General features: G+C 46.5%; 1 protein-coding gene across 1 annotated transcript in view; it reads left to right on the forward strand.

Moving 5' to 3' along the window:
• The first annotated feature begins 3,011 nt into the window (after positions 1–3,011).
• PRKG2 (protein kinase cGMP-dependent 2) overlaps positions 3,012–19,976 on the forward strand; it is a 68,890-nt gene continuing 51,925 nt past the window's right edge. Inside the window, exons 1-2 of the mRNA XM_081020785.1 lie at positions 3,012–3,352; positions 8,977–9,510. Coding sequence (XP_080876911.1) covers positions 8,990–9,510 — 521 coding nt within the window. The 5' untranslated portion in view covers positions 3,012–3,352; positions 8,977–8,989. The remainder of the gene's footprint in view (positions 3,353–8,976; positions 9,511–19,976) is intronic.

Below are 19,976 nucleotides of genomic sequence, written 5' to 3' on the forward strand. Positions count from 1 at the left end.
GCTACTCCACTTGTGAGGCCCCTCCCAACCCCCCCCCCCCCACCTTCATGACTAGAAGAAAATGGAAGCGTGTTATAAACAAAACTGAATGAAGCCAAGGATGATGATGGGTATTTAAAATTCTGCAATTCACAATTTCTCCTCTAAAGGATCTCTCTAAGATTCTGCAGATTTTCGCTGTGAACTGGGGCCTCACAAAAAAAATTCAAGTTGGGCCCTAGAGTTTCAAATTGGAACCCACTCATAGTTGCTGGGCCCGAGTTGCTCTGCCCTCGCATGAAGTCTTGGGTTTGCAGTTTTGAGAGAGGGGAGACTGCCCACTGGGGGGGGGGTGGACTGGGGAAGCCCCCTAGATTTAGAGGCCTTAGGCTTCAGCCTGCTTAGCCGTTGCTGAGACTGAAAGTCCCAGCCTCCCCACAGTCCTCTCTTCTCCAGAGCTTTCCCCCAAGCAATCAGAGACTATGCCTGCGTGCAGACAACCTCTTCTCTGCCCATTTCATGACTCTTCTGGGAGACCAGGGTGGAGGGGAGCTTCTCGCTTCAGGAGGAGGAGACACACAAGCCTCTTCAACCTCTGACCCTTGGCCTCCCTCCTCTCCTGCTTCAGCTTCTACCTCTGATTCTGGACTTCTCTTTTCTGCAGGCTCTCCCAGCTGACTAAGCCCTATTACCTCTTCAGCTTCCAACACCACCTCCTCTCGGTCTTCTCCCTCTGATCACTCATTGTTGCCCCACTACCAACCCCCTGGCTCTGAGACTTCTTCCCTTGGTGGTTCCCCAACTGGTTCCTCCCACCACTCCTTGGACTCCTCCAACCAGTCCAAGACAATATGTGAAGCTCCTTGTATATATTGCACCAAGCTAAAGGGATCTGTATTGAGTCTGCCTTGTCTTGCGTAGGGAAGAGCATTTAAGAGCCGAACTACATGTTATACCAGTTTTCCTCCAAGATAAGAGGGCCAAATTAGGTGCACTTGTTTTAACCATGTGATTAACCTCACATGTAAAGGTAAAGGGACCCCTGACCATTAGGTCCAGTCGTGGCCGACTCTGGGGTTGCGGCGCTCATCTCGCTTTATTGGCCAAGGGAGCCGGCATACAGCTTCCGGGTCATGTGGCCAGCATGACTAAGCCGCTTCTGGTGAACCAGAGCAGTGCACAGAAATGCTGTTTACCCTCCCACCAGAGTGGTACCTATTGATCTACTTGCACTTTGACGTGCTTTCGAACTGCTAGGTTGGCAGGAGCAGGGACCGAGCAACGGGAGCTCACCCCGTTGCAGGGATTCGAACCGCCGACCTTCTGATCGACAAGTCCTAGGTTCTGTGGTTTAACCCACAGCGCCACCCGCGTCCCTTAACCTCACATGTAGTTCGGACCTAAGAAAGGAGGCCTACTGCCGTTTGTTTCCTTGTCAATATCCTTCTGCACAAAGTAGTTTAATTATGGAAAGTTTTTATATGACCCATTTCCTCCCCCCCCCCTTTCATAATTCTCACTGTATCATCCACAGGATTTGCATTCCCAAGTACCAAAAAAGCAGCAAAAGGCACAATTAGTGCATTTTATGTAATAACTTTGTCATTTTTAATTAGAACAAAATATAATGAAAGAGAGGGGGGAAGGTAGGGCAGGCCTCTGAGGAATGCTCCTATTAGAGTTAGTTTGCTTGGACAGCACTCTGTTTTGATCAGAGGCAGCAATTAGAAGAATTTTACGGAACAATTTGAGGACTCCTACATTAAAGTGAAAGCAGAGGCCACATGCATACCATATATTTAAAGCACATTTTAAGCCCCCTCTCCACAAACCCTGGGAACTGTAGTGCTTGAAATAGTTGTGACAACCTACACAGAAGTTTGCATGTTTTGTTGTTGTTGTTTAGTCATTTAGTCGTGTCCGACTCTTCGCCAGGCACTTCTGTCTTCCACTGCCTCCAGCAGTTTGGTCAAACTCAAGTTCATAGCTTCGAGAACACTGTCCAACCATCTCGTCCTCTGTCGTCCCCTTCTGCTTGTGCCCTCCATCTTTCCCAACATCAGGGTCTTTTCCAGGGAGTCTTCTCTTCTCATGAGGGGGCCAAAGTATTGGAGCCTCAGCTTCACGATCTGTCCTTCCAGTGAGCACTCAGGGCTGATTAACTTCAGAATGGATCGGTTTGATCTTCTTGCAGTCCATGGGACTCTCAAGAGTCTCCTCCAGCACCATAATTCAAAAGCATCAATTCTTTGGCGATCAGCCTTCTTTATGGTCTAGCTCTCACTTCCATACATCACTACAGTTTGCATGTTACTTCCCAGTATATAAATTATTATTGTTACTGTTTATTAAATTTATATACCAACCTCCATCCAAACCCCACAACGGGGTTTACAATTCTATAACATGTGAACTAAACCTTAAAAGTCACAGGCAGAGGTGGCAGCCCCATTTCTGGTAAGGTCATTCGAAGCTGGGACACAGACGCTTGCACAGTGCTCAGCCGTGTCACCCTCGAGCACCAAGCTGCATGTGTGAAATGGGCCATCACCCACACAACTCAAGTCAACATCAGTTCCATATGGGTTCAAACACAAGGCTTCTTGGCGGGGGTGTGGGAACCCACCCATTCACACGTTCTCAGTCACATGCATCGCTTGCTTTCTCAGCACTAGGTGGCTTCCTTTTTAAACCCTGGCAGCAACCGAACGTGTGAACGGCCTACCCCAGCGAAAAGCACTTGGGGGCCAGCTGATCGAAAAGCCCAGCCCTTTCCGGGTGGCTGCTCGCCCTGTTTCTCTGCGCTGGTGGCGCGTTCACACGTTCAAGTCCCCGCTAGCTGAGTGGCGGGTTGCAGGGAGAGGCTGACCTTCTGCACGTGTGAACCCTGCTGGACAGCTCCTTTCCCCTTCTCCTCCTCTCTAGCTATGCGCCGCTGAGCGCTCTCCGGGGATTCAAGCAGCCTGGCGCGCGGGCCCGGGGGATGCGTGGCCGCGGTGGCGGGGCTCCTATCCCCGCCGAGCGCCAAGCAAGCCGGCTCCCCTTCCTCCCTCCCTCCTTCCCGGCCTCGAGCGAAGGGCAAGCGGCGGGGCTGGCACGAGGAGGCGGCTCCTGCCTGCGCTCTCCTCCCCTTCCCTCCCCTGCGCGCCGGAGAGAGAGGCAGGCAGGCAGCAGCCCTTGCCACCTCCGCCTCTTGCAAGCAGCCGCGGCTGGAGCTAGGAGGCGGCGGCGGTGCCCGCAGAACGCGCTGCCCGTCCCTCGCAGCCTCCGCGCCCGCCCGCCTGCCTCTGTCTCTCTGGGCCCCGCGGCTCCGGGCAAGAGGCCGGCTGCGTCCCTGGAAAGGCAGTGGCCGGAGCCAGGGCTGACCGGGCAGGTGAGTGCCGCCGAAGCGGGCGAAGGTTGCCGGGCGAGCCTGGCTCTTGGAGACGAGCGGATGGAGGCTCGGGGGGAGAAATCGGGGTCCAGACGCGCGTTGACGCTTCACGTGTGCACCCGCTGGTTGCGTGTGCATACGCATCCCGGAGAAAGCTGCCTTCACTCGAGTCAGTGTTGTCTACACTGGCCGGCAGGGGCTCTCCAGAATTTCAGGCTGGGAATATTCCCAGCACTACCTGGAGATGCGGTGTGCGTGTGTGTGTGTGTGTTTTGATCTGGGACCTTCTGTTTGCAAAGCAGGTGATTGCATTAATTAACCCTGGATAACTAGAACTGCAAATGTGCATTTTTAAAACAGCAATTCTGCGCTACCTGAAGCGTGCATTGATTGAATCTGGCGTGCGTGTGTGTGTGTGTGTTGGGGACCCAGCTCTTGACAATTTATTAATTGACCTAGCTGAGAGCAATACCACAATTATTATTTACTTTATTTGCACCTACATCGTATGGCTCCAGCAGAAAGGGTGGAGGAAAGATGCGAGGTTGCTCTCCATCTATGTGCAATAAGAGAGGGGAGGGGGGAACTTCACAACTATGCGATGTTGGGCATGCAGTTGTCTGCTGGGGGAGAGATTTGTGCTGGAAGCTAGGAATAGCGGGCTTCTCTGGAGTGCGACATGTTTAAAGCTCAAAATGCATACAGGTTTTTCTGAGGAGTCCAGCGTCCTGGCATTCCACCCGTGTTCATTGCTGGAGCTAGGATTTTGCCAATGTAGAAGACATTTAGTACCATGTCACATGTCTGAGGGACTTCATTCCAGCTTTATCTCATCCTGCTATTTATTGCTCCTGTTATTACCATTGATTTATTAATTGCCTTCTGAACCGCCATCTCAAGGTGATAATGAAAAAAACCACTTCTAAGTTTATTGTGTGTTAGGGTTTCATGTACAAAGTGGGATGTTATTTCGTGTGTGTTTTTACATGGGGGGGGAGTGGGGAGAGAACGAAGGGGGGGGGCTTCACACAAGTGTCAGTGCTGAAAATGTATGTATGTTTGTATGTCAGTGGCTTTCTCCTTTTCTGTTGGTATATAATAGGGGAAATCAAGTTTATATAACATGCCTATATGCATAGATTAAATAACCACTGATGGGAGAGATTATAGTAATTGTATCACCTCCAGGAAGGGCAGTAGTATAGAGCTGTTTGCTTGGAGCTAAAAGCACATGTATCCTTGTTCCTTCTGCAGGATAGGGGAGAGGAGGAGATGAAGATCTGATGTGACTTGATCACACACTGGTCCCTGTGTTGGTTAATTAAATAGCATAGCAGCAAAGAAGAGAGATGGAAGAGTTTTCAGACCAGCAAGCTCCTGTTCTTTATATGGTCATTATCAATGGTTTATTAGCTATTTAGGGTCACTGTTAGAGGTGAAGGGGGGGGGCAAATTGACCCTTCTGGAAAAGCTGAAGTGGCTCTGCTTTTTCGGAGTTCTTTAGTTATGCAAGTCCATGTGTTGTAGAGCGTCACACTTGGACCAGGTAGGCACAGATTCGAATCCCCATTCATTCACTTGAACCCACCCAAATTGGCCATGTGGAAGGTTCAGGAATGGCAGTGCAAATAGCTCAGTCGACAGAGCATGAGACTCTTAATCCCAAGGTTGTGGGTTCGAGCCCCACGTTGGGCGAAAGATTCCTGCAATGCTGCAGGGGGTTGGACTAGATGACCCTTGCAGTTCCTCTGCATAATCAGGCCCAGTATACCTGAAGGAGCGTCTCCACCCCCATCATTCTGCCCGGACACTGAGGTCCAGCGCTGAGGACCTTCGGGCGGTTCCCTCATTGCGAGAAGTGAGGTTACAGGGAACCAGACAGCGGGCCTTCTCGGTAGTGGCGCCCGCCCTGTGGAACGCTCTCCCATCAGATGTCAAAGAGATAAACAACTACCTGACATTCAGAAGACATCTTAAGGCAGCCCTGTTCAGGGAAATTTTTAATGTGTGACATTTTAATGTATTTTTAATCTTTGTTGGAAGCCGCCCAGAGTGGCTGGGGAAACCCAGCCAGATGGGTGGGGTACAAATAATAAATTATTATTATTATTATTATTATTATTATTATTATTATTATTATATGATTCTGCAGTAGTTCTTTGTGCAGTGAAGGGCAGTGCAAAACGAAGGCATTTGCTCCCACAAGAGGTTGTGACGACCACCAGCTCAGTTGGCTGTTAAAAGATGATGAGAGAAATTCATGGAGGATTGGACTATGAAAGATTTCTAGGCAGAGAGTTGAGAGGGACCTTGAAGATCTTCTAGACCAACCCCCTTTAATGTAGGAATATGCAGATGTCCCATACAGGGATCGAACCTGCAACCTTGGCTTTATCAGCACCACACTCTAACTGAGCTATGCAGGCTCTTTCACTGTCAGATGGGGGATGTCTCACAATACCAGCTGCTGGGAATCACAACTGGGGAGGGTGCTGTTGTGCTTGGTTTCTGCCTTTGGGCTTCCCACAGGCATCTGGTTGGCTCCAGTGAGAACAGGATGCTGGACTAATTTTTCTGGTCTGTTTTGAACCAGCCAACCTAACCTCCTCACAGGACTCTGTTGAAGATGAAATGAGAAGTCTTGTGTCTGTCAGCTTGAACCTTTTGGGAAGAGACTGGGCAACTCGGGATATAAATGTACGTTTCAACTTAGCTCACATTGGGCATTTTGCAAGAATAGTGCAAAAATTGTTGCAAGAGGTAGGAAGCCAGCCATATTTTGCTGGTATAGAGTCATCACCTTTTGGGGGTCTGTGGTCAGACTTGACATAATCTTCCTTCGCTCCTATGGTTCACAGCTACACATGGAGCCATAGCTGTCAACTTTTCCCTTTTCTTGCAAGGAATCCTATTCGGAATGAGGGAATTTTCCTTAAAAAAAGGGAAACATTTACAGCTATGCATGGAGCCAGTTGCCAAGTTCATCTTTTAAGTTCCAAATGGCTTCTGGGCACCTGAATTTTTGCACAACTGTTTCTCTCTCTCTCTCTCTCTTTTTAATTACATTTTATTAAGGATTTTTTGTGTTACAAAGCAGGGAAAGCTACACCTATCGCCTCCGCTTTCAATTCACAGTCTTTTTCACAGTTCATTTACATTTAGTGAGAGACACTTTTGTCATAAACACACACAGTGTTCCCATTACTGCTGACAACATTGGTTAAAATCCTGCTACCGGAACATCACAATTCAGGTGCCACAAAGGCGCCTGACATTGTCTCACTGACATGCCCCCCCCCCATAAGCAATGGGGAGATGACCTGCTCTTAAACAAGTCCCCCCCCCCCATCATTGAGACACAGGACCAATCGGCTGAAAGCCATGTGGTCCAAACTACCCCAAACAATGCTATTTCCCCACTAACTGTTTCTTTCTCTAGCCCAGACGTACAGCCCGGAATAGATGCAAATCTATAAATAATGACATGCATATTTTAGAACCTGGGTAACTTGTGCGGTAATACAGAGAGCAGAATGAGCAGGCTAATTCTGCAGCTGGGCTTGTGGCGGTGCTTTGCCAAGGCTTTTGGTGGTGCACTGGAAAAAGCGAGCTATGCTCCTCCAGCAGCAAAACAGCATGAGAATCTGCAGAACAACAACAACAGCCCACAGAGTCCTTTGCAACTTCATTGCCACCCATCAATCACAGTGACATCCCTGCTAGCCATTCGCGGAAGTCACAAATCAACGTGCGTTGATGGCACTGAGATAATGTTACAGAGCTCTCTCTTTCTCATGTACACACACAAAGAGAGAGTGTTCGTAAGGAAGAAGAACCTATCACACAGCTTTCCCTTCCAGGCTATGGTGATAGCTCAGGCCTCGACACAGTTGCAAGCACGAGCTACAGGCTATCCATGAGCAGTTTGAGTCCCAGTGTGGTTCCCCCCTGAGCATTCACCAAACTGCAGACAACATACATTTGCATCCCTTGTGTGTGTGGGAACAAGCCCTTTTGAATGGAGAGATATAAGGAAGGGCCAATGTCACAGTAATAATGGCCCAAGAGGCAACGTCAGCACCTTGCTGGCAGTTCTGTGGAAGAGTAGGCTTCAGTCTTCCTGGGAGATGTTGGGAGAAACCACACAGGATCTTCATTTTGGGTGTCCAAAGGGCCACCATAATTTCAGAGGGGAGCTGGAGAAGCAGTGAGATTGGGAGTCTCCTGTGTCACAACCTCCCCATGCTGGAGCAGACAGGAGAGAGAAAGAGGGAGAGGCAAGGAAGGATTAGGGAAAGGGTCCCTAGCTCTGTGGTGGAACATCTGCCCTGTATGCACAAGGTCCCAGGTTCAATCCCTGATGGGAGAGACTGCTGCCTGAAACCCTGGCAATCAGGCTTCTGCCAGCCAGTGACGGCAGTACTGAGGGCTAGTGGTCTGGCTAGTGGTCTGGCTCTGTGTAAGACACCTTCCTGAGTTTCTGTGATAGGAAACTTTGTAGACACCAAGAGTCTGATGGAGCCTCTGACTACCTGCCTGCCTTCCATGAAATCCAGGACTCACTGTGCTATATAGCCCAGTACTGAAGCTGCCCTATGTGAGAGCAGCGAAACAGCTCAAGCTTATCATGTAAGAAGCTCCCAGGTCTGATCCTTGACTACAGATGTCCATGAAAAGGGGATGGGGATCACTACCTGAGACCCAGAGCCTCATGCAACAACTGTCTAAGTTATGGTGGGGAACCTACAGTTCCCTAGGATTCTTTAGAGAAAGTCAGAGTGTGGATAGTACAGCCAGTAGAGCCAGTGTGGTGTAGTGCTTAAGAGCGGTAGACTTGTAATCTGGTGAACCGGGTTCGCGTCTCCGCTCCTCCACATGCAGCTGCTGAGTGACCTTGGGCTAGTCACACTTCTCTGAAGTCTCTCAGCCTCACTCACCTCACAGAGTGTTTGTTGTGGGGGAGGAAGGGAAAGGAGATTGTGAGCCGCTTTGAGACTCCTTCGGGTAGGGATAAAGCGGGATATCAAGTCCGAACTCCTCCTCCTCTTCTTCTCTCATCTATTTTTCAGCCATGTGTAGGTTTGGTAGCTCAACATTTCATGTTTGCAAGCTGAAATGATGTTCCAGTTCTGTCATTGACACGTGTGTGTGTGTGTGTGTGAGAGAGAGAGAGAGAGAGAGATTTAGACTTAAACATCAAAACATAACTGCTACTTTTTCAAAACCACACCAGTAGCTTTCTTGCAGCAGAAAGTTGACTTTTCTTTTCTATTTTTTCCCACCTCCCACATTTCCAATGTTGCTATTTGGTTTTATTTCCTTCTAGCAGCCTGACACCAGAATTTCAGTTTCAGTGTGTGAAATTCTTTGGAATGCTCAACAAGAGCAACAGCAGGTTGCATGAGACGTCGGTTTGAAATGCACAGTGGCACATAAGCTGACTTCTAGCTAGATGGATTATTTTTTTTTAAGGGGGGATAAAAGGATTGAAGTTTTCTTTCTGTGCAGTGAGAAAACCTGCCAGTCTTAGCATTCGCCTTTCAGGTAAACAATGCTCCATTTGTTTGATCCCATTATCACAGCGAGGGTTTTGAACTGGGTTTATTTCTTTTCCCTTTGTCCAGGTCACCTGCCCAAATGGGAAATGGGTCAGTGAAACACAAGTACCTGAAGAGGCCAGACAGTCATGTGGGAAACTGCCCTCTGGGCTGCTCAGGGAGCAGCAAGTTCTTGAAAGACCGAGGACTGAACATCAGTACCATCACAGGTGCGGCGGATATTCTGAGGAGCAAGATCTGGGAGCTTGAGAGAGAGTTGAAGAGGCAGGAGGAAGAGCTCCACGAAAGGAACTACCACATCATCGAGCTGCAGGAGCAGCTGGCGAAGCAAACCCGGACCATTGCCGACCTCACCGAAGAGCTTAAGTGCAAATGCATCCAGCTCAACAAACTGCAGGATGTTGTGGACACCCAGGGGGCAAACCCCTTCCTGTTCTCCCCTCTTAAAGAAGCGCCCAGGGCCAACCATGCAGCCCCCTGCAGCAACAGGAGGAGAGGCGCGAAGGAAGGCGTGTCTGCAGAGCCCACGAGCCGGACGTACGACTTGAGCGAGCAGCCTCGCTTCTCCTTCGAAAAGGCGAGAGTCAGAAAGGCCTCAAGGTGAGAGGGCACACTGCGCTGCGCTGGGGCGATTGGTGTGCACACCAAAGTATGCGTAGCTAGGTGCATCCTTCACAGGGTGGGTTTGATTTAAGTCAAATCGATTTAAATCATGATTTAAGTCAAACTGATTTAAATCATGATTTAAGTCAAATCGATTTAAATCATGATTTAAGTCAAATCGATTTAAATCATGATTTAAATCACTAGTCAGTAAGACTTGATTTTAATCTCTTTTTTTTACAGAAAGACTCATTCTTGCTGGTATAATCTTAATATTCACAACCAGGTGAAGGTTTCATTTATTTATTTCACTCAAACAAGAACATTATAGCATATGTATCCATGTTTGTTAACTGATGTGGTTAAACGATTTTTTTAAAAAAACAACAACAAACCCCTTAGACTGAGTTTTAGCAAACATGAAAAACTTAAAACAAATCCCTATTTCCTGATGAATAGCCTTTGGACTATAATGTAACTACAATAGAAAACTTTCTTTAGAAAGATTTTCCCCCCAAAAGCATTTCATTTTAAAAATCTGATTTAAATTTTTAAAAATCTGATTGAAATAAAAAAAAAAACTATTTAAATAAAAATCTTTTTTTTAAAAAAATCATTGATTTTTTATGCACCCTGATCCTTCACAGGATAGTTGCTGTGATAGCTGTAAGTGTGTGAGACAGTTCTAATGCTGCGGTTTTAGATGCACGCTTCCGGTTGTTTATATAATTTGGGCAAGGAGCCAGTAGACTACCACAAATGTGTGTGGAAGTTTGAATGCCTCATACAGACAGATTTGCCCCTATCCCTCTGATTCCCCTCCCTGTCTGCCGTTGAGCAGCTGAAAGGGGCTAAGGCTCTGAGGTTGTGCAGAGGAATGCATTTGCAGCCGCCTCCTCTCTAAGAACATTTGCTGCAAGAAGAGCAATGGATCTGGGGCAGGAAAAGATTGCATCACAATGTGCCCTGGGCTTTCATAGCTGGCATGGGCTTTCAGAGCGGCCTTGGGATCACACTGCCTCGCTGTACTTTGTTGTTTAGTTAAGAGGTATACCTTGAGCGTAAGAGAATGCCTTTTTTGTTCATGCTGCCACAGCAAAGCTATAATTCTTCGGAGCACAGATGACGAGAGAAAAGGAGCGTCTGTCTCTGAGGAACTTGCCTATAGTTGGACAAGAGGGAAAGGCTGGGGTGGGGTGAGAAACAGCTTGTGTGCAAGGCTTGTGAACTAGTGCATGTGAGACTTCAGTACTCATGAACAGGAGTCCAAAATGGGGAGTTGGTGGTTGGTGCTCCCCTCAATAATGCCCATTTGGTGTTTGCAAATGGGTGTGGTAGATTACTCTTAAATGTGTGTCTTAAACTGTGTGTTTGTTTATTGCCCATCAAATTTATTTCTGGATTTATTTCTGGAATAATAGTGCTGGCTGTGCACAACAGACAGGTTTTTCTGGATGGTGCCTGTTACTGCGCAGAAAAAAACTAAACCCAGGCTTTCAAATACCCATTCATCTGTTGCCCTTCTAAGAATTGCTTTCAGACCCTGAAGCAGAGAAGCGTTTGTAAACTGGGAGAGTTTATTCTTTTCTTCTCAGGTCCTCGGTACACCACAGATAGCTGGCATAGGTCTGTTTGAGCAGATAGGCTAGTAAGAATTCATGTGCACTAAAGACTTTTGATGTTGTATCATTCTGTTCCAGGACACACTATCAATTAAGGCACTCATTTTCTTTTTTGTCTTCTTCCCCACTCACTATGCTCTTCTGGAACTGTTCTTTAAGGCTGCCTTATTCACTCCAGAAGCAGTTCCTAGGTCTCAGCACTCACAGACTTTGTGAGACTATGTCTCACCCAATTAAGGCGGTGTCCAAAACTACTTCTAGTATGTTGACTAGAGCCTATTTTAGACAGAGCATTGAATGGGCCTTTTCAGTGGTGGCTCCCTGGTTGTGGAATTCTCTCCGGGGAGACTCACATGGCACCATCTTTATCTATTTTTAAGAACAAGAAAATTGTTTTCCCCTTTTCCCTGGGCTTTGCGCCTTTAATTTGAGCAGTTTCAAGTACCTGTCACCTCTTTTTCGTGGGATAGGTTTCGTAAGACCTGTCATTTATTTGTATGGATGTGGTTTTTTAGGTTTTTATTGTGTGGTTCATTGTACTCAGTGACTAAATAATAATAATATAATATAATCACTTTTTTGAAGAGGGAAGCTGGTGGCACACTTGTTAGATGTATATTTTTGGTAAGACAAAAGCAGTTTCAGCTTAAAACAGGCTATGCACTACAAGAATTAGGAACTAGGAACTAACAGTTGCATTTTTTATTCTCTGCCATTGCCTCCATTTAGGGCATTGGGATTTTCAGAGACTCAGTCCCAGTTCTTTGGCCACAAGTATTCAGCACCATTGTAGGGAAACTGGAGCACCATTGGTCCTCTGGGTCACAAACATATCCTTTGTCCACTAGTTATGGAAAGAGGCTATGACTCCTGTGGGTTATAACTGAATTTGCAGTGCAATTAGCTCTGGAAACTACATAATGAAATTCTGCTGCAGTTTGGATTCCACTGGAAAGAAACTCAAATCTGCATGGTAAAGCAAGGAAGATTCTACAATAGCAGGTTTTTATTTTCCCCTTTGGGGCCTTTCCCCAGGAGCTTCAGATAGAGCAATAAGGTGGATAGCTGCTCACCACCTGATGTTAACAGCATTAAATTGCCACTGGCCACATGAGAGAGCCATAGGCAAGCAGGTATTTTTTTCCAGTTTCCTAACCTTGCACCCTCTCCCGTTTCCTTTGAATTAAGATTAAAAGGGGCGTTATAGGTGCCAGGAAGCCACCTTTCAAACATTTGAGAAATTTTGCTTCTCATATCAAACCAAAACAGTTGTATACCTCTAGTGTGTGTAGCAAGTCAGAGAGTTTAAATGCATGGGCTAAATGTATAACAAAAGCCTAAGTGATAGGGCTGTTAATGTGGTAAATAATAATTATATGGATTATTAGGCTCTTGTGCTTTTATTTGGAACCCAAAATATAAAAGGAAACAAGTTTCTTTGCCCTGGATTTTACGACATTATGGTTTCACAGCGACATAATTCTAAGAGTTCTGTGTCCATTTCCCAAAGCCAGATTCTGAGACTAAAGGGAGGTAAGCAACTTCCTTGAGACTTGAACACTCCTATTTCAGACAGCAAACAAGCAGGAAGTGTATGTTTACTTCACCCTAAGAAGAAAGCTCAGAGCCTAGGACTTGCCGATCAGAAGGTCGGCAGTTCGAATTCCCGTGACGGGGTGAGCTCCCGTTGCTTAGTCCCTTCTCCTGCCAACCTAGCAGTTCGAAAGCACATCAAAGTGCAAGTAGATAAATAGGTACTGCAGCGGGAAGGTAAACGGCGTTTCCGTGCACTGCCCTGGTTCGCCAGAAGCGGCTTAGTCATGCTGGCCACATGACCCAAAAACCCTAGAGTCATCTGCGACTGGACCTAATGGTCAGGGGTCCCTTTACCTTTACCTTTAAGAAGAAAGTTCAGAACATCTCAGTCCCTCTGCCATTAGAGACCTACTAAGTGCAACACACCAAACTGGGGGTGCAATTCAGTCAATGGCATACAATACTGGGACAGGATGTGTGAATAGCCAGCGATAGTTAGTAAGGTGTGAGTGATATTACGCTCCTGAGCTGGCCAGCCGCATTCTTCCTGTCGAAATGGCTTAACATTTGCATGGAGAAAATATGGGGGTTGGCCAAGAGACAGCATGCTTGTTCAGACGATAAGGTGCAGCAGACCTCTTGCTCTGTGCATTGGCTTGCGGACTCACCAGTGTTGAGCTGGAGACTATTTTTAAAAAGAAGCCAGAATGTCAAGCTTGCCAGACTAGTCATTAGAGCCAACAGTAATCTGGTCCATCACTTGGTGTTTTGCTCTGTAGATGCCAATAAAAGGTCATTCTGTCCCATCATCTCTAAGGGACATGGCTTATAGTGACAGAAGTGCCAATAAATTCATGTGGTTAATAAATTTAACAGTTTAATGCTGGAAGGGCCATTGCATGCAGATAGGCACAAGTTCAATTCTGTGTTGGCTGAAAATACCCCCAGTCTGAAACTCTGGAGAGCTATTGCCAACCAGTGTAGAAAACACTGGGTTCGAAGGACCGATATCCTCAATTTGTATAAGGCAGCTTCCTATGTACCCCGTGTTTCAAAGTGGCATGTCCATTTCATTCCTTGTAAATACAAAGGGTGAATGTATAGGCATGCAGAGAACCTTGCAATCTAGTCAGATGATCTTTCGGCTATTGCTACAAGCCTGCAAAATTCCCCAGGCAATTCCGACTTTTTCCACTCGCTTTGGTATTGATTGACCTGAAAGCACAGCAAGCTGTGACCTCTCTGAGATGCTCACTCGCATCCTCCTCCTCCACACAGTCCAGTCTAGTCTTGCATAATAAGCTCTCTCCACCATTCACTCTTGTGAAAAGTGAATGATTGCAGTCATTGGATTTTTGCCTATCACATGATGGTGTATGTTTTGATTCCACAAAGTGGGAGGTGACAGAGACAGGATGTTTGTGTTACTGTGTTCCATGGACTATTGTCCTTTGTTCTTTCCCTTTGCTGTCTGATGCTAGAGAGAGAGGGAGCCATGTTGCAGTGCTCCATGTGTGTTTATATGTAAATAAAGTAGATTAGCCAAAATGCTGAGTTGCTGAGGTCTGTTACGCAAGCTGCAAAGACTCTGAGGATCCCTAAGTGTGCCAATGTCTGTTGGCATCGGTCGCTGTGATGTTCGGGCTGAAGAAAGCTTTTGAAGCTCCCAAACGATCGACCAGGAGGGAGAGAACATGCTAGTCTGGCATGTGTCTCTATCAGGGTCCTGCTCGAGTAGGTCCATGATTCCATCCTCAAAGAGCTACAAAGGGATCTGTTTCCCTTGTCAAGGGAAGCTGTTGTCACTGAATGTTTGCTAAGCCTGTCTTTCAAATGTAGTTATTATAGGCATTTTTTTTAAATACTGTCCTTCATGCAGAAGACGCCAGGCAATCCCTGTCATCTCCAGTCATAAAGGAACTTGGATATTAGCACTAGGAAATCCCATAAACCTTGGGGCACCCCTGCAGGTCAGAGCAGATGATATTAAACTAGGTAGCGCAATGGCCCAACAGCTCCATTTTTCTCCTCATCTTCCCCCTCCTGGAAAAAGGCAGTGCAGTGTAGTGCAGTCTACACAACCGAACAGCAAAGCACAAAATGCAACCAGCAGGTTGTCTACTGCCAGGGCAGGTGCCAAATTCTGATTTTCTTACTTGTGGGGAAGGGCGAGTAAGAAATCTAAATGATACAAATATATTTTGGAGCCCAAGGAAGAGTGCCTGTAGGACATCAAGGGAAAAACCAAGATATGTTATGAAAAAAATGAAGTTGGTTTTTATCTCAAGTTACAGTTATTAGGTTGGATTTAGCAGCTTCCCTCCCGCCCCAACTCCCCAAGCAACAGCGACTGAGCTCGAAATGTCTTCCAAACAACAGATCCCCTTCCAAAACATGTCATTATCACTGAGATGAGTGCCAGAGCGACCCAGCCCGTCATAAAACAGATCTGGCTTTTGAAGCACATTCCTGGTGTGTTTGAAAACATAGCCTATGAAATAGAAGTACAGTGGTACCTCGGGTTAAGTACTTAATTCGTTCCGGAGGTCTGTTCTTAACCTGAAACTGTTCTTAACCTGAAGCACCACTTTAGCTAATGGGGCCTCCTACTGCCGCTGCGCCGCCGGAGCACAATTTCTGTTCTCATCCTGAAGCAAAGTTTTTAACCCGAGGTACTAATTCTGAGTTAGCGGAGTGTGTAACCTAAAGCGTATGTAACCTGAAGTGTATGTAACCCAAGGTACCACTGTACTAATAAATAAAATGTACAGTTTGCAGCAGCCCTGTTTGAACCTCGAACTATACATAGCTGTCACGAACGGTATGGCCTCGTCCAGTGTATGAATGGGGATATTTCTCCACTCGTAGATTGCTGAAGAAGGATAGCAAAAGTGTTAGAGAACATGATAATAATTACAATAAAGATCAGGAAGGGAATAAATAAAGGAAGGGTTGCTCTATTCTCACCCCACATTTTCTTACCCCTGGTCCTGCTAGCTAGGGATCTTGGGAGTTGTAGGCCAAAAACATCTGGAGGGCTGAGGTTGAGGAAGCCTGGTCTAAGCAATAAGAAGTTCTCACAGCATCTACTTTTTGTAGCCCAGAACATCTGGAGGACACCAGGTTGGGGAAGCTGCCTTAGGAAGTGTGAGGCTAAATCAAATGGAAGCAGGTTGTCTCTTCTGCCACTCAACCAGGCAGAGGGCCTTCTCTGTAGTGGCACCCGGCCTGTGGAACGCCCCCAAAGAAATAAACAACTATCTGACTTTTAGAAGACATCTGAAGGCAGCCCTGTTTAGGGGAGTTTTTAATGTTTGATGTTTTATTGTGTTTCCAATATTCTGTTGGGAGCCGCCCAGAGTGGCTGGGGAAACCCAGCCAGATGGGTGGGGTATAAATAAATTATTATTATTATTATTATTATTATTATTATTATTATTATTATCATCATCATCGAGAGCCAGTGTGGTGTAGTGGTTGAGAGCAGTAGTCTTGTAATCTGGGGAACCGGGTTCGCGTCTCCGCTCCTCCACATGCAGCTGCTGGGTGACCTTGGGCCAGTCACACTTCCTTGAAGTCTCTCAGCCCCACTCACCTCACAGAGTGTTTGTTGTGGGGGAGGAAGGGAAAGGAGAATGTTAGCCACTTTGAGACTCCTGAAAGGCGGGATATCAAATCCAAACTCTTCTTCTTCATTATTATTATTATTATTATTATTATCTCGTCTGCTACGAGATTCTACATGCACCCCATTGAAGTGAATGGGAGTTGTATAAGAGCAGCATAATGCACAACTCAGCTTCCGTTAATGTCCATGGGATTATGCAGGAGAGATTCCCAGTGGATTGTCCCCTTAATTCCTTTAGTTTTTGCCTTGGCTTCTCTTTATTCCTCATTGCAATTTTGTTTTCCATTTTTCCTTCAGCTCTTGATGTTTGAACCTCGTAATTTGTGTCCCCCCCCCACTTCAATATCATATAATGCAGGTGATTGTCTACGATTATGCACCCACTAATTACTACCCTGAGAAAATTTAATGGGGAAGCAGGGCGAAGTTTGTAATTTTTGTTTCATCAATCAACGTTTATAGGGAGAAAGTAACTGCGCCAGACGGGCCTTTAACGGAGTTAATGTTTCTTTATGTTCCCAACAATAAATAAGCACACCCGTGCAAATAAAAATTACAAATTGAATTGTTGGCAATGGGAGTGGAGAGTAAGTTGATAGGAAAGTAATAATTAGGAAAAGAATAGACTATACATTTGGTTCATTAGTGTATAGGCTGCATGTAACAGTGGGTTGGAACAAAGAGCAATTCTGTATAGATCCTTCAAGGCCCTTCTGCCATGACCTTCTGCCATGTGAGAGCAGCTGCAGTGTGGCCCCCACTAGTGCAGGCATGGCCAAACTTGGGCCTCCAGCTGTTTTGGGACTACAACTCCCATCATCCCTAGCTAACAGGACCAGTCGTCAGGGATGATGGGAATTGTAGTCCCAAAACAGTTGGAGGGCCAAGTTTGGCCATGTCTGCCCTAGTGGTAACATCAGATGGCCAGGACCAGATGGGAGGTAGCCAAGTCTTGACCTCTCTTCCCCTTGGCAGCAGCATCCCTCATAGAAACTGGGCCAATGCTGGTTTGGCACTCCAGCTATTACCTTTGGTGCCTAGGGAGGAGACACATTGCAGTTTCATGTGAGGAGGCTATTTCCTGAAGCTAGCCATGCAACCATCATTGAGAACTCAGTATACTGTTCAGAAACTAGTCTCCTCTTGGAAGCGGCAAGTTCTGTGAACTAATGCACTCTCATTCCTTTTCCCTTTCTCTCTCTCTCTCTCTCTCTCTCTCTCTCTCTCTCGTATTTTTTCCTATAGTGCTTTAAAGATATAACAGGATCAGATGGGGTGGGGGAAGTAAAGATGGAAAACCAAGACAATTAAGCCGTAGAAACCCCATAAATGGGGAAAACCAAAATTCAGCTTGCATGAGGGACCATCATCACGAGAGTGAAATGTTAAGGTAGCCTGAATTGGTTCCTTAGGGACCATATCTAATGCATTGGCCAGCTCTGTGGAAATGTTTAATATTTGGGTCTAATTAGGAATTCCTGATGTAAAGAAGAAAAAAACCCACTTATGCAAGATGGCAGTGGGGGTTAGCCTATACTTAGAAAATTTGTTTTCAGCTGAACATTGTGACCTATATACAATGTGATTTGCTAGGCCTAAAGTTTCCTAAATGCCCAAAGTTTCTATTTCGGCCAGGAAACACGACGACTTCTGTGCTTCTGATTTTATTTTTCTAGGTTTTTATCATTGCCGTTCTTCGTTTTCAAGCTTGCTGCACAGGTAATAAAGCAAATGAATCAAGCTGCAAAACGGGAAGTGATCACTCACTCTTAAGGTGCCCTCTGGAGATTTTGCAGCAAAGCCTCATTCCCTGGGACAGTTTTATTTTGTTTTATGAATCCAAGTCGGAAGAGACCCTGGAGGGCTTCCAAAGTGCTGTGTTGAGATTCACTTCATTAGATGGATGAGCCTCACACAGGCAATAACGAACGCACTGCGTTCCGGGGCAAAGGTTGCCCTTCATGTTAGCTAGATGCAGATTCAGAACCCTTCATTTGCACAGGTCCGTATAGTAAAAGCTATGGTTTTCCCAGTAGTGATGTATGGAAGTGAAAGCTGGACTATAAAGAAGGCTGATTGCTGAAGAATTGATGCTTTTGAAGTATGAAGCTGGAGGAGACTCTTGAGAGTCCCATGGACTGCAAGAAGATCAAACCTATCCATTCTGAAGGAAATCAGCCCTGAGTGCTCACTGGAAGGACAGATCCTGAAGCTGAGGCTCCAAGACTTTGGCCACCTCATGAGAAGAGAAGACTCCCTGGAAAAGACCCTGATGTTGGGAAAGATGGAGGGCACAAGGAGAAGGGGACGACAGAGGACGAGATGGTTGGACAGTGTTCTCGAAGCTACGAACATGAGTTTGACCAAACTGCAGGAGGCAGTGAAAGACAGGAGTGCCTGGCGTGCTCTGGTCCATGGGGTCATGAAGAGTCGGACACGACTAAACGACTAAACAACAGCAAAAATATATTTCAGTTTCTCAGTTTCTTGGGCTCATGCAGTGCGTGAAGAACCAGTGACCCTTTTGATGGTGTTGTTCCAATAACATTTGGAGAGCTGCAGGTTCCCCCTCTTCACCTAAAGGGTGTTTCACACAGTTACTGTAAGGTAGCCGATGGGTCTCAAACCCTCCGTGAGTTAGGGACTTCCCCTTTGTGCAAAGACAGGCTCTGGCAGATTTTTGTGGACAAGACCAATGGTGGGTCCAACGGTCAAGAAGGCGGTTTCTGCATGTGCTGTAGAGGGAAGTGAGGGGCAGTTGGGGCTCATCAACCTGAGAAGGTAGCCCATGTAGGAGAAGGAAAACTCTGGTCCTAACCTTCCTCTGCCTTGTGGGACATCTTTGGGATAAGAAATGCTAAAGAGCAAACCCTACATAAATCCAGACTTGAGTCCCTAAGATGGTTGGATGGCGTCTTGTACGCCTCCTTCCAGCAACTCCTGCAGCCAAGCTGGTGCCAAATGTATTGCTCTGCTTTCCTTTGGACCACATCAGGAAGGCCATGCCTTCTTGTCGTTGTTAGGATATTGATGTTCCGTTCTGCCTTAAGAGGAACAGATATGTGTAGTTGTTGTATGTCGCAAGTCTGTTTACTTCCAGCACAGTCTGCTGGGAACTTCCGTTGTATATTGCTTTTGCTATGCCGCTGTTGTGCTTGAACACGAAGGGAAGCAGCCATGTTTTTCCTTTGTCCTGCTGTTGAATAAATGCTGTAAATATGCTTACACATGTCTCTGTCTGCCACTTCCTTTGCAAAGAGTTCTTATATCTGTTGGCTTGCGTGCTTAAGCTTCTGAGGTCTTCTGAGGGTTGAGTCGCAGTTTTTGATGCTGTTCCAAGAACCGGAGTTTCGCCCGGCTGCCAGCTGGTGGCTGGAGCCAGCTGGAGGCCCGCCAGTTGCCCCCATCTCCTGGCAGCATCCCAACAGTTGTCTGGGCCGTCCAGGACCTCCACACACAGGCTTGCACCCCGAGGAGGGTACTTGGGTGCTGCTAATGCCGTGGTTTGACACCCATTGTCTCTCGAGACAGATGGATGCCAACAACGCGGTAAGGTGGAGTGACTAACCTTCGGCTCTCTAGGTTTCGTTGGACTCCAGCTTTCCGCATCCCTTACAAACAAGTGGTATATAAATTTTATGAAAAAATAACTGTATAAAATTGACCATGTTGGCTGG

The sequence above is a fragment of the Podarcis pityusensis genome (assembly GCF_964106645.2).
Source record: "Podarcis pityusensis genome assembly, chromosome: 9".
Classification (NCBI taxonomy): domain Eukaryota; kingdom Metazoa; phylum Chordata; class Lepidosauria; order Squamata; family Lacertidae; genus Podarcis; species Podarcis pityusensis.